At 42.9% G+C, this 12,014-nt stretch overlaps 1 protein-coding gene across 2 annotated transcripts in view; it reads right to left on the bottom strand.

The window, feature by feature from the left end:
* Nucleotides 1–12,014, bottom strand: part of POLR2J (RNA polymerase II subunit J) — a 97,926-nt gene that overhangs the window by 42,572 nt on the left and 43,340 nt on the right. The window contains exon 3 of one of the 2 annotated variants that reach the window (XM_044053854.1): nucleotides 3,817–3,991. In XM_044053854.1, coding sequence (XP_043909789.1) covers nucleotides 3,817–3,991 — 175 coding nt within the window. Of the gene's footprint in view, nucleotides 1–3,816; nucleotides 3,992–12,014 lie in introns of those variants that run through there. The other variant, XM_044053855.1, reaches the window with a different exon arrangement.

Genomic DNA, 12,014 nt, shown 5'->3' with positions numbered 1-12,014 from the left:
ATTTCACCAGTGACCTTATTTGCTTGTTCAGACAAAGGAGAGATTGCTTCCAACTTGGCACATGCATAGCATTTTCCTTTCACTACAGTGTTTGTTTATTGCTGCTGTCCACCAGACAGGTTTACGCTTCCTTGAGGAAGATGATTTGGTCCTGTCAGGTATTGCCAAGTCCATACAGCTATGTCAGTGCTCATATATTTTTTTGGTGTAGCCTTGGACATTAGTGCTAGTTCCTACTGAAGGGACAGTGGCTGAGAAGCTGCTTATACCTGCTCTCAAGAGACTGTAGTCAGCTTTGGAAAAGTTTTTTTGTTAGACCCTGACGGTGGGGGGGTCAGGGGAGATGGTGATTTCAAAGGTGATCGCTTTATGGTCAGATCTTACCAAGGAAGATGACACTGTAGGGGTGCTGTGGTGGCTACCCATGTTGGTTAGTACCACGTCCAGGATATTTTCACCTCTTGTAGGTCTGTCGACCAGCTGATCCAATGCACTGGCATAGACAAAGTCAAGGAATCTCTGGACATTCATGTTTGGGCTAGCATAGCTCTTCCACTCTGTGATTGGGTAGTTAAAGTCACCCAGGATCAGGGTAGAAGGTTGAACCTTGACGGATTCAAGTAAGTCCAGATAGGTGGAGTGGGTGTCTTGCGTCAAAGTTGGGGGTCTGTAGCTAGCTATGATTTGATTAGGTGTTTTGTCAACAGTCAACGGCACTTGGAAGGTCTCCTGTGTGTCATACCATTTGACCAGGCTGGAGGTGTGCATGTCTTTCATAAATACTGAAACTCCACCTCCTTTGGCAATGTAGTCCTCTGTTTGGGGTCTGAATGTATGGTAGGATGAGTAACCTGGCAAGACTGAGGTGATCTCCTCAGCTTTGAGCCAGGTTTCAGTGACTGCACAAATGCAGCATCCTCCAGGGCAAGGAATGATTGCAATGAGTGCAGTTTCATGCTAAGCCTCCTAGCATTTAGCAGCATGACCTTTAAATTTCATTTAGAAGAATTTCTCAAGTTGGTAATGTTGTGCTCATGACTTTACCTACAACAGCACTATGGGAGAGGCAAGAGCCTTTGCCAGAAGTCTGAAGCCCAGGGGAGACAGATTAAGGCCATCTCTGGCAAAGCATCATAGTCCGTCAACCATGTCCTCCTGGGCTGTCAGGTACTGGATCCCCTTGGAATGACACCAGAAACCAAGCCGATTGTTAAAGTCAACAATTTTCTGTTTGTACTGAGGCGTCATTCTGGGTGACAGTAGGATGTTGCATAAGGCTAGGGACATACCCGACTGGGACACATATTCAGCGAGCTCAATCATGTCTCTCTTCATATAGTCCCGAAAGGTAAGTCTCAAGTCATTCACACCAACATGGACTAGGACAGAGTCATAACAGTATCTGTTAAGAGACTTGAGTGCATATGTGATATAAAGGAATCTAGCACCTGACAAGCAATTTACCATGACTTTTTCCTTGTCTAGCCTGGTGAGGGGCACAATCTGTGCGTCTCAAGATAGAGTCTCCTAAAACTAGTATGTTGGGTTTGTGGCTGGGTCTTAATACACACGCTGTCTCTCTCAGCCTCTGTGTGTAATGCTTGGTACTGTGGGTTGTGAAGTGCACATGCTTGCTTGCTTCGGAGGTCTCTTGTTTAGGTATGTTTTTGTTGAGAACATCCACATACGTAGGAGTGTGTTGTACAGGTGTGGGTGGTGTTAGAGGTGTGGTGTTTGTAGTGTTTGTGCAGACAATCTTCAGAGTGTCAGATGTACTGGCTTGTGATGGAGAGAGCAAGGATTCTAGGTTGTTAATGTAACTGCATCTCTCACATAGTGTTCCTAGGTGGTAGTAGTAGACGGTTGTCAGAGTATATAAGACAGTTGCTACACTGTCTCACGATGCCCATACCAAGCAGACTAGCAGGAGAAACCACAGGAAATTGTCTGTCCATGGTTGTCAGAATCTGTGGAAGAGATGTCAGAGATAGTAGAGTGGGTACTATCTGAGGAGAGTACCTATAAGTGCGAGTGGGGCAGGATAAAATCAATACAGTAGCTGGAGGGCCTCACTTACACAAAAGAGTGCTGGTAATGGAAAAATGCAGTTGAGATACATCGCAAAAGGTTAACACAGTGCAGTAGTGGTGCACGATGTGCAAACAAACACAAACCTGTGCAAACATGGGGTTTAAATACCATACAAAAACAAAAGTAAAATAGAAACAATGGAATTGAGCAATCAACCCTTGTTCCTGAGCTCTTAGCTAAACACCCTATGCCAGGCCAGTTCCAACCAGTTTACTTACTCCCACTAAGTGCAGGCAGGCCCCGGTGAACACAAGATGGCGTAGCAGGAAATACAGGAACCACACAAACAGATCCGGATACAGTAAAACCTGTAACCAGACTATGCTAAAGATATTTAAACTCTGTTTAGGTTGATTTAACACAGGAAAACAGATACAAATATAAACAACAGCAAACAAGAACAAACTGATTTAAACAAATTAACTAGTTAACCAAAAAAGCTCAAACCTGAGCCCTGTTCCAGCAACCTTCAATAAGACAAGTTCCAACTGCACATGCCTGCCACTAGGGTGCAGGGGAACCCTCTCCAAAAAATATGACCTGGATTAGTACTCAAGTTATACAAACAGAGCTAGATTCAGCAGTTCTGAAACTAGTCCAAGCTACAGCAAACGAGGTGCACCAATTTCAGAAAGAAAAAGTTCAAATAAGCAGGCACAATAAGCCTTCAATAGCAATTCCCAGCTCAGAAGGGCAGAATCTACTCTCTCCTCCCACAAGAGTGTAGACCACAAACCTTCTTAATGTAAACTAACTGGCCTGAAGCCCAAGTGCTTAAACCAGAACTAAGAGATTTTTAGGATAACAGACACTAAGCCTTCAACCAGCAGTAACCAACTTAGAATGATGCAAGGTATCTCTCATGCCACAAGAGTACAGACCACAAACCTTCCTAATGTGCAACTGGCCTGAAGCCCAAACACTTAAACCAAAACGCTTAAAATAATAGTTACAATTTAATCAGGCTACTAACAAGCAGTAATAAATGCAGCAGAATATATGCAATTGTTGAATACATTTAAGAACAAGCAGGCAAAACCAAAATAAAATAAAGTAGAAAGAAACACAAGTACAGTAAAAGCAGATAAAGTGCAATTTTTTTAGGTTATGTGGAAAGGGAGGAAACAAGCTAACTCAAGGTTAAGATGGACCTTCCCAGATATCTCTCTCTCTCTACTTAGTAGAATGAGCTGATGAGATGGGACTGGGAAGAGAGTCCAAAATGAGATTTGTAGTAGGGTCAGGCAACTCAAAAGCCACCAAATTTAAAAACACAAGAACTGGGAGGATGGGAAGGGAAAATGCAGTCAGATATTCAGAGCAAGCAGGACACATAAATACTTAAGCTAACTACAGATATTTCTAAATAAAACAGCTCAGCTCCTACTGTTGAGACAGGGAAAGATGAAGCATACAAAATAATCAAGCAATATTGTTATAAAAGAAAAGGAAAGAGTTTACAAAAGTATACTTAAAACTGAAAAACAAGCAGCAGTTTTGATTTGAAAATCTGCTAACATTAAGGGACCAAAAAATACTAAACAAATCTAGAAAATTTTCTAGTATAACTGCATTTATGCAAACATGTATTCATATACAAAAAAGACCAACATTTCTTCCATATGCAGCCTGCTTACACATAGATCACAACTGCTGTAAGAACTAAAGTTCATGATTAACAAATTACTTGAACAAATGCCACCCCAAGTTATTCCACAATCTTACCCTGAATCTTTCCTCCAGCAAGGACAGCTCACTGATCAGATCAGTTATAGCATTTGTGAAGGCCTCCTGGGGACTATAGTCTGGGGTAGTCTGTACTCTGATAACAATTTTGTATTCTAGAGGATGTGGAACTTTGTAGCCAGCAAATAAAACTTGTGGGTCTTTCAATAATTGTCTGCAAAACAAGGAACACAAAAAATGGCTCATGTTAAAGGTAGCCTCAGTTATGGAAAAAAACTGTTAATAAGAGGTGCAGCTTCAAGTTCTTCAATTACTAGATGAACTAGTGATCCTTGCGTAAACACACGTGGCATTAACTGCTGCCACAAGTAAAATTATGAACTCAATTCTTTGAGCAAACAAACACACCCTGTTGTACAGTACATAGGAACCTAACTAAACTCTTAACTCCGACTAACAAAATGTAGCAGTAGCACAAAAGGTAGCACACACCTTTGGTGCAGAAGGCTGTGGGTCCTATTCCTGCACCAGGTAGATCTATAGCTAACACTGCAGAACAGCATAAGGGGGGTTTCTGCACTCTTGAATGTGTTGTCCTTTGAATGAGATGTTAAAACAAGGCCTGTTTGCTTAAGATAGTGGTAGCTCAGGTGATGTAAAAGATCCTAGAACATCAAAGCAACCAAACTCAGCAGGTACGGCAAGGGCACGGCACCAAAAGAAATATCAACAGCCCAAAGTGGTGTGCACAAAACAGATTTTATTGTGACATAAACAGACCGGTTTTGGCAAAAATTATCAAGCCTTCCTCAGTGCAACGAAAACTTCCCCAAATAGCCACGTTACATACACAGTTAATTGGTAAGCCAAGATGATTGATCACAATTGCTCATTAAGCCCAGGGGGGAGTAATCCCCCCAGTTTAATAATCCACTTCTTTTCTTTCATGTTTAATATATTGTGCCAACCAGCATTGTTACTTTTCTTACCAGTGAACAGTGACCATCTATAATAGTAAATCTGAAATTGGCTATAGGGTGACTCAAAACATGCTTGTAAAGAGCACTAGTTGCCTTTTTATTTTTAATATCACTCATGTTCACTGATACAAAGTTTCACAGGTCTCGAAGTCTGTCCTACATAAAACACAGAACATGAGCAGGTAGCCAGGTAAACCAACCATTCACTAGAGCAATTGGCAAAGAACTTAATATCATAGACCTGCCCAGTGTTCCTGCTGGAGAATTCTTTAGTCTTAGCCATCCGTATACAGTGAGTACAGTGCCCACACAGGAAACACCCAACCAGAGGATCCCCCATAAGTGTTGTTTGGAATTGTGACTGAACCTCCATAAACCCAGTTTTATAATGAGCAAAAAAAGAACCCAATGTTCTACCTCTCCTGTAACCAAAAGGACATCTCTCCGGTAACATGTTGGCAAGCCTAAGATCGCCCAACAGGATGTTCCAATTACGCTGAATCACTTGTAAAAGGTTAGGTGTGTTAAGCCCATAAGTAGTAATAAATCTGATCTGGGAGTCCTGAGAAGAAGTTCTGTCTTTATATTGCAACAGATCCTGTCTATCCAATGCAGATACCTCCCTACAGGCCATAGCAATGGTACCAGAACCGTACCCCCTTGGCCCTGAATCTACCCACCAGATCACGCCTTTGATGTTCATAAGTCTCAGAATCCGAGCAAATACGCTTGATTCTCATAAATTGGGAATTGGGTATGTTGCATTTGATATGGGGAGGGTGGTGACTAGAAGCATGCAACAAGGCATTATATTCCAGAAATTTCCGGTAAACCCATGTATCCAATGTGTGATCAGATTTTCTACTAACGAGAACATCAAAAAAGGTTATCTGGTTTAAATCAAAGTTGCATGTAAAATGAATGCCCCATTTATTACTATTAATGTAATCCAAAAATTTATTTAGAAATGCAACATCAGCTCTCCATACTAACCAGCAGTCATCCAAATAACGACACCAGATGTCAATCTCAGGCAAATACAGATTATGAAGGGGATCATAAATCAATTGTTCTTCCAGATATGCCATATAGGGGCAAATGAATCCCCCATGGCAGTACCCTGCATCTGTAGATAACAACAGTCTTGATAATAGAAAACATTCTTGGTTAGTACATGCTCAGTTAATCCCAATAAAAAGGTGTTGAAACCTGGTGGGTAGAGTGCTGATAGTGTTAGCCAAACCTGGTGGGTAGAGTTTGGATAGTGTTAGCCAATGTTCCAATACCAACAGGCCTGCCCAGTGTGGAATATTAGTATATAGGGCTGACACATTAAGGGTACATAACAACCAACTCGGCTCGAGTTGGGTATCTTGAAGGATATGCAGGAACTCCGTTGTGTCCTGAATCCGGGCCCTAACATACCGGAGTAGAGAGCGGAGATATTGAGTCAAATAAATCAATAGTGGTTCAGTGAGAGATCCCCTATCGAAAACAACAGGCCTACCTAGAGGGTTCTGTAGTGATTTGCAGACCTTTGGTAACAAATACATAAACTGTGGCTTGGGATCACTTACCATCAAGCGTTTGGAAATAGAGGTAGTAATGATCCCTTCTTCAGCCGCCAGGTTCAAAAAGGCATCAATCTGTGTTTTAAAACCCCCCAGTGGGGTCCAGGAGCATATAATATTGTTTACTATCCAATTGCCTATTTGCTTCCTGATCATAACTGGCCCAGTCCATAAACACTACAGCACCCCCCTTCTCAGCCGATGTGATAACCAAGTTCTTGTTCGACCTAAGCTGTGTTAGGGCCTCCTGTTGTGGCTTCAAAAGATTATGGGACTTAGTAACCATATTAGAATAATGGGAAATGTAGATCTTTGAGAACCCTGTGGAGAAAAAGATGAACAGTAGGGTTCATCGGAGGCATAAAATTAGACCTGTGAAAATGAAATTATGACTCACCAGACTCATGGTCATCATCATCATCTTTTGGCTTTTCCAGTTAGGGTCGCCACAGCAGATCATCTTTCCATTTCTTCCTATGCTCTGCATCTTGCTCTGTCACACCAACCGCCTGCATGTCCTCTCTCACTACGTCCATAAACCTTATCTTAGGCCTTCCTCTTTTCCTCTTACCTGGCAGCTCCATCCTTAGCATCTTTTTCCCAATATACCCATCATCCCTCCTCAGCACATGTCCAAACCAACTCAATCTCGTCTCTCTTGCTTTGTCTCCAAAAAAGTACAGTTTTGTACCTACCATAAATGTAGATGTTCGAGGATCCACATTGCTGCAGTCCTAACCATTGGGTAGTCCGCTGTCCAGTCGGCCCGATACCAAAGTATATGGCTGGCGTCGTCAAGTCGCCAGCACTGACAGGCCGTCCGCCAGGTACTAATGCCATTGACGACCGCCTTATCTTCAGTCTTTTCTTGGCCCAGATGTCAGAAGACCCTAAGAGGACAAGGCCCAAAGCAAAACACCCCTGCACCAAACTTATATACAATATATATATATATATATATACAGATGTACAATAATATACAGCAACTCACACCACCACTAAACACAGAGGGAAGGCGGGAGGAGTATTTGGACTGCAGCAATGTGGATCTAACATCTACATTTATGGTAGGTACAAAACTGTACTATGTTCTTCATTCCACATTGCTGCAGTCCTAACCATTGGGTAGAATCCCAAAGCAGAGGTAAGGGAGGCTGGCAAATCATAAAGAAGCAGGAGCTGCCAACATGCCTTGCAAAATGGCTGTGGCAAAACCAGCCCTAGATTTAGAGTAGAGAGGAAGGTGGTAATGATTAGAGAAAGTATGCACTGAACTCCAAGTAGCTGCCTCTAAAATATCCTTAGAAAATGCTGTTGAAGTGGCAGTAGCCCTAGTGGAATGAGGCCTAATCCCAGCTGGAATCTCCTTGCCATGATGGGAATAACAGAAAGAAATGCAAAACCCAATCCACTTAGAAATAGTTTGCTTAGACACAGGCTTGCCCTGAGAACTCAAAGCAAAAGAAACAAACAACTGCTGAGACTGCCTGAAATCCTTAGTCCTGCTTAAATAATAACGCAACTGCCTATGTACATCTAAAGTGTGCAAAATCTTTTCCCCTTTATTTTGGGGATCTGCATAGAAAGTAGGCAAATGAATAGTTTGGTTTAAAGCCACACTAGAAACCACCTTGGGCATAAAGGAAGGATTAAATGATACCCTAACCTTATGGAAAATCAGAAAGGGCTCTACTGCCATAAGGGCCTGCAACTCAGAAACCCTTCTTGCAGAAGTAATAGCCAACAAAAATGCAGTCTTCCATGACAAATATTTTAAATCAGCAGTACCCGTGAGGCTCAAAAGGTTGTAGAGTAAGTTTTTCCAACACAAAATTGAGATCCCAAGCAGGAGTAGGAGCTCTGGGTCTTATATTCTTTGCCCCTCTGAGAAACTGCTTGAACAAAGGATGAAAACAATGGTGGGTCACAATCATAGTGAGCTGAAATTGCTGCAGCATGAATCTTAATGGAAGAGAAGGACAAACCTTTGTCCAATAACTCAGTAAGATATTGAAGAGCCACACTCAAATTAGGCTCAGAAATCTCCAAATTCCTTGCTGCACTCCAAAATAAAAATCTCTTCCATTTTTCTGCATACACTTTCCGTGTACTAGGTCTTCTAGCTTCCATAATCACATTTAAAACTTGTTGAGGAAGTTGAGACCGGCTGTCTCTCAAAACAGAATATGCCATGCTGTTAGATGAAGAGAACGGCTTGACATTGAGCAGGTGGCCTTCTCTGAGACAAAAGGTGTGGAATCAAGGGTAAAGGCCATGGAGGCTTCTTTACTAGACTCCTCAGTAATGGGTACCAGTGCTGCCGAGGCCAATCTGGAGCTATTAAAATCATCCTTGGCTTGTCTTGTCTGACCTTTAGAAGCACCTTTGGAAGAAGAGGCAGAGGTACACATGAAGATTTTTCCAACTGAAAGAAAGAGCATCCACTTTCCAAGCTGTGTGATGTAACCTCTTTGTGCAAAACTTTGGCAGCTGGTGGTTTAGTGGAGAAGCGAACAGATCTATGTCTGGAGTTCCCCAGGACACTGTCAACCTTTGAAATACATGAAGATCCAGTTTCGATCCATGATTTGTCTGCTTAACACATCTGCTAAGGAGTTCTGTGGCAGAAACCTTGCCTGAAGAGTTAGTTGCAAGCTGAGCGCAGTCTCCCATAAAATCATTGCTTGCCTGCACAATGGGTAAGAATGTGTTCCCCTTGTTTGTTGATGTACCACATGACAGTTGTGTTGTCTGTTAGAATCAACACCTGCCCTGGAAGAAGTAACTCCTTGAAAGCCATTAATGCAAACTGGACTGCTAACATCTCTTTCATGTTGATATGTAGATGCTGTAGTCTGGCAGGCCACTTGTCTTGTATCCACTTTCCATTTAGATGAGCTCCCAAGCAATGTCTGAGGCATCTGTCGTTAGAATCTGACTCCGCCTCTGGCCGGGTCACAGAGAGTCCCTTGTTTAGGTGACATTCCTGAGCCCACCACAAGATTCCTTTTGAATGCAAGGTATTATTTGAATGACAGTGTCCAAATCCTGGCAGTGCTGTGTCCATACACTTTTTAGATACCATTGCAGCTTCCTCATATGCAGTTTGGCATTGGGAAGCACCAGAATACAAGATGCCATGAACCCTAATGCTTGAAGGACTGTCCTTGCAGTCAGCACGGACTGATGAGATAGTTGATGAAAGTAAAGGGATAGACTCTGTTGTTTGTCCGGGGTTAAAAAGGCCATCTGGGCTGCTGTATTCAGTCTCACACCCAGAAAGCACATGTCTTGAGAGGGTACTAGACTGGACTTTATTTCGCTCACAGAATACCCTAGGCATCTTAGCACTGCTATAACATATTCCAGATGCTGTAGAAGGTCTTCCTTTTCTTGAGCCAGAACCAGCCAGTCGCACAAGTAAGGATAGATTTGAATTCCTTTTAGTCTGAAGTAAGCTATCACTGGAGCCAGAACCTTTGTGAATACTCTGGGCTTAGTAGATAAGCCAAAGGGCAATGCAGAGAACTGATAATGAGAATTTCCAGCTCGAAACGCAGATACTTCCTGCAACTTAGTCTTATAGGCACATGAAGGTAAGCTTCCTTGAGATCTAAAGTTACCATCCAGTGGTCTTTGCCCAGCAGAGGTAAAAGCTGTTGTAACGCCAACATCTTGAACTTGGGAATGTCCAGATAAGTGTTGAGGATAGATAAATCCAAAATTGGTCTCCACGTGTTCCCCTTCTTTGGTACTAGGAACAGGCGAGAATAAAATCCTAGGCCCCTTTCCGATACAGGGACTGGCTGAATGGCCCCTATTTGGAGTAACAGAGAAATTTGCTTGTGAGCCTCTTTCCTTTGTGTAGGAGGAACGTCTGGCATGCCTTTGAAAGGGGCAATGTATGGAAATAAAACCTGTAACCGTGGTGAATGATATCCAACACCCATCTGTCTTGAGTAATTAAATCCCAATTTTCTTTGAAAAGAGACAGTCTTCCTCCCAAAGGAGCTGCCAGACGAGAATCTACTGGCAGCTGAAAAGCAGGTCATTGGGTCTGTTTACTTAAAGGACTGACCCCTGCCCTCACCAGAAGTCTGAGCAGGTGAACTCCCTGATCTAGGCCTAAAAGAACCTTGAGCTCTGCCCCTACCACGTCTAGACCTACCACTAGACTGGGAATCAAAAGCAGGATATGCCCATCCCTTAGTAGGCCAATTTCTACTAAACTTGGCTGCACCTGCAAAAATCTTTAACAGTTTGCATAGACTTAGCTTTGTCCTCCATTTTCTTCAGGACTGCTTCAAACACCACATCAGACTGTAAAGGAGCATCCAAAATCCTTGTCTTAACATGCTCAGCTAAATTCTGATCCCTTAACCAGGCATGCCTGCGAAGAACAGAACTAGTGGCAGCCACCCTCGAGGAGGCCTGCACAGCATCAAAACCACATTGCAAAGAATGCTTACCCACTTGTTCAGACACATGAAGTAAATCCAGCAACTCTTTACACTCTATACCTTCCGCCAAAGCATCCACCTTAGATTTCAATTGTGAAAGGAGATAATTTTGATATTTTAGCATGTGAAACTGACAATTCAACGCCTCATGGCTAGAGTGGAAGAAGTATACACTTTCTTTCCCCACCTATCCAAAGCCCGTGCCTCTTTATCAGTGGGAACAGGATTTTTAACCACAGAGGCCTTAACACCTTTAGGCCCCTGAGAAACAGTGTCTGGGTCCGCCTAGGACTCTTAAACAAATACTTATGAGCTTCGGGCACCCTATAGTACCTATCAGGTTTAACAGGAGCAGGAGGCAAAGAGTCAGGGTTCAGGGAAGCCTCTGCAAAACATCTTCCACCACATTCAACACAGGAGGTATAGCTAAGGGCCTATGTTGTGGTAAAATAAGAATTCCAGCCTTTTCCTGGAATCAGAGTAATCTTGGCCTTCCCATTTAAAGTGTTCCCTCATGGAATGCAAAGTCTCTGAAATGAGAAATCCTCAGGAGGAGGAGCTGTAGGTGTGGAATCATCCACATCAGAATCAGAATAAGGAGGAAAGTCCTGTAATTCTTCCGCAGAAGACCAAGCCTCTGAATACTGTTCCAAACTCTCAAACTCAGGTTCCACCCTAGGCCTCTTATCAGGAGGGCATAGAGCCTCTAATCATAGTAATTAAATCTTCTGCCATTTTAAGCATATGTTTCTTAGGCACAGAACCTGAAGTGCTAGGAGAAACCCCACTGTAGCTGAACTTGGCCTACCTCTGAAAGAAGTTTTGGCAACAGTAGGAGAAGCTCTAACTAACTTGGGAACAGAGGGAAGAACAGTTACCTGAGAAGCCCCTCAGCCTGGCCTACCTCCTGAGAGGGCACATCCTGTAATAATAAAGTGTCTGCCTGAGACTCCAAAGAAACTCCTGGCAAAACCTCTGGCTCCACAGAGTTTCTAAAGAACCGACGTCCGGGACTGCCGGTTCATCAACCCTAGGCTTCGCTTTTTGTCTTTTTGCTTAGAGATGAAGCGCGCGCCGGAGCATCCGACGGCATTTTGTAATTACAACGCTTCCCAAACACTAACCTGGCACAGTCTAACCTTCTCTTAATAGTGCTTATTAAATCTAGCACAAGAGCGGCAACCAACAACGCTAAACAAGGTATACACAGAGTATGGTAATCCCTA

Source organism: Protopterus annectens, chromosome 13.part0 (assembly GCF_019279795.1).
Source record: "Protopterus annectens isolate FY-2018-M chromosome 13.part0, PAN1.0, whole genome shotgun sequence".
Lineage (NCBI taxonomy): Eukaryota > Metazoa > Chordata > Ceratodontiformes > Protopteridae > Protopterus > Protopterus annectens.
This window is presented reverse-complemented; position numbering and strand designations above follow the sequence as displayed.